Consider the following 2,598-nt stretch of genomic DNA (forward strand, 5'->3'; position numbering starts at 1 on the left):
ACAGGAGGGAAGAGGCCTGGGAGGAGAGCCAGAAGGAGCGAGAAGCGCAGGAGCTGCAGGAGAAGCAGGAAGGGGAAGAACGGCCAGAGGCACGGCCACGTCCGTCCCCGTCCCCGCTCCAGGCCCTCGAGGCCCTGCAGTCAGAGCTGGAGCCCATGAACAAAGACGCCAGCAGGGCCTACTCTGGGCTCAAGCTCAGGTTCTGGCAGAGGCGACGGCGTCACCTGGACCACCGAAGCGCCCTCATCCGGGGCATCCCTGGCTTCTGGGCCAAGGCTGTATCCTTGATACCTTCACGGAGGGACCCCGATGTGGCCGGGCTAGCGCAGGAGACTCCTGTGGCAGGGGGCCTGCGTTGTGGTGGCCTGGCTCATGCCTCGGTGATCACGACAGTTTCGAATCCCTGCTTCCGGGTGGGGGTCCCTGGTGGGGCCGCAGGTTGCCCTCGATGTGCCGGGGAGGGGGCCGTGGGTGGGCAGGGAGGTCACCGAGGATTTCCAGCTTTCTGTGTTAGTGCCCAGCAGGGAATTACCTAACTAACTAATGCAGCAGGCCGTGCGGGGGCGCAGGGGCCCTTGACACAATCTGTGAGGTGGAGTGGGTCCCGGTGGTAGGAGGGGAGATGCAGGGCGCACTTGCTGTGCAGACCTGCTCTGTTGTTGTAGCTCTTTCTTCTCCAGCCCTCGGAGAGTCCTTGACCCGAAGCAGTTTGTGAACCACCCGCAGATGTCAGCCATGCTCAGTGAGCAAGATGAAGGCATACTTGGCTCCATGACGGATTTGAAGGTCTGGCCCGGGAGATGGAGGCCCGGCCTGGGGGATGGGAGAAGAGGGGGTAACAGAAGCGATTCCTCCCCAAGGCCAGGAGGGGAAGGGTCTGCTGGACAGAGATCTCAACCCTCTCCCCCACTTTGCCGCCCGGCAGGTGGAGGAACTCGAGTCTCCCCGTGATGGCCGCAAGATCCTGCTCTTCTTTCGCGAGAACTCCTACTTCCGCAACGACGTCGTTGAGAAGGAGTATGTCCTCAGGGCTGCTGGTAAGGGGCCTCTGCGTGGATGGGCGGCAGCAGGTGGAGGCGGCAGGGTTGAACCTGATGCATCATCCAGCGCCTTCGCACGGACCCTTCCTCTTGCAGGGTACGAGCCGTCTCATTCCACTCCCATCCAGTGGCACCACTGTTACGAACAGGAGGCCTGTAGCCGCAGACGCCACAAGAGCAGCCTTAACTTCTTCAGCTGGTTCTCTGACCACAGCTTTGCCGGGCCTAGCAGGATAGCTGAGGTGGGTCCCTGTGACAAACCGCGCACGTGAACCTGCCTGTGCTCCCCAGCGGACTGGGATGTGCATCTGAGCCCTGCCCCGTTTCCCCTGCCAGATCATCATGGACGACCTGTGGCCCGATCCCCTGCAGTACTACGTGAGGAAGAAGGCCCCAGCAGAGGGAACTGAGAGGAGGGCAGGTGAGACGCCCAGGGCGTGGGTGCTGAAAATGCTCCGTGCGGCTCCGTGGGAGCTGGGCTCCACAAATGCAGAAACGGAGGCTTAGAGGAACACTCAAGAGGCGGTGACCCCGTGTCCAAAGGGCATCACCGTGAGTCGGGGAGGGCGGTGTCAAACTGGTTCTGCCTGGGAAGCTTGAGGCAGGCGGGTCAGGCAACACCAGTGAGCAGAGCCGGAGAAGCAGTCGGCTCAGCAGCTGCCTTGCGGGAAGTGCCACTCCCTGGCCGTGAACTCCTGCCCTCAGGTCTCCTCGCCACCGCCTCAGCTTTGAGCCCACCTAAGCACCTCTTGCCAGCCTTGGCGCAGATGTCTGCGTTCCCTGGCGTAAAGGCTCATGCGTCACCCCGTCACTTTTGTGTGTTCATCGGTAGAGTCCTCCCAGTCATCTCCCTGGGCAATCTCCTGTGCCCACCGCAATCAGCCAGAGAACACTGGAGAGCGTGCACAGATACCGTTGCTATGTGGGTGGAGGAAATGTAGGGGGATCGCCATCAAGGGCCGGGGAGAGGGGCAGGGGAGAATGGCCTCCGTTCCCCGAAAGGGCCTTGAAACCCTCAAGCAAACCTGCGTGTGGCCCGTAGAGGATACTCACCGGCCGCCTCATGTGTGCCCGGGTGACTGTGTGCCCGTGTGTCTGTGTCTGTGTCTCCGTCTCTCCCAGGGAACTTGAGCATGTTGAGGTGAATACGCAGAAGCCTTGCCCTTGACCCGGAAAGAGTCCAGGACCTTCAGATGGAGCCGGATGATCAGCCTGGTCCCTCCCACAGGGAACACCTCCAGTCTGGTGCCTGGGAGAAACACAGGGCCGATTGAGGCCCCCTGTAAAAATACTGAAATGTGGAAAAACGACGTCAACCGTGTTTATGTGTGTTACTGTGTGTACGCTCACACACGGTCGTCTTCATGGAAAGGGGCAGGTGGGGAGCCTGAGCTCATGGGATTCCCGTCGATGCTTACTACTCTGCCCCGGCATCCTTATTCCGTGGAAGGGGTGGGGCCGTATGCTGGCCCAGAGGTCCAGGTCACACGAGCTCTGGGACTGCATCCCAGCGTGGCAGAGGTCCTTCCCCTAGGGATGGTGGAGGTGGGCAGGGAGA

General features: G+C 61.4%; 1 protein-coding gene across 1 annotated transcript; it reads left to right on the forward strand.

The window, feature by feature from the left end:
- Positions 1–415: 415 nt before the first annotated feature.
- LOC308337899 (testis-specific Y-encoded protein 10-like) lies at positions 416–2,342 on the forward strand. Its single transcript, XM_080831442.1, has 5 exons — positions 416–786; positions 926–1,037; positions 1,137–1,282; positions 1,377–1,461; positions 2,163–2,342. The coding sequence occupies exons 1-5, from the start codon at positions 727–729 to the stop codon at positions 2,183–2,185; spliced, it is 426 nt and encodes a 141-aa protein (XP_080687568.1). The 5' UTR covers positions 416–726; the 3' UTR covers positions 2,186–2,342.
- The last annotated feature ends 256 nt before the right edge of the window (positions 2,343–2,598 follow it).

This window comes from Martes martes, assembly GCF_963455335.1.
Source record: "Martes martes genome assembly, contig: scaffold_328, whole genome shotgun sequence".
NCBI lineage: Eukaryota > Metazoa > Chordata > Mammalia > Carnivora > Mustelidae > Martes > Martes martes.

Coding starts and splice junctions, on each gene's coding strand:
- LOC308337899 (XM_080831442.1), top strand. CDS start 727: ATGTCAGCCATGCTCAGTGAGCAAGATGAAGGCATACTTGGCTCCATG. Junction 787..925: donor GCTCCATGACGGATTTGAAG/GTCTGGCCCGGG, acceptor GCCGCCCGGCAG/GTGGAGGAACTCGAGTCTCC. Junction 1,283..1,376: donor GGCCTAGCAGGATAGCTGAG/GTGGGTCCCTGT, acceptor TTCCCCTGCCAG/ATCATCATGGACGACCTGTG.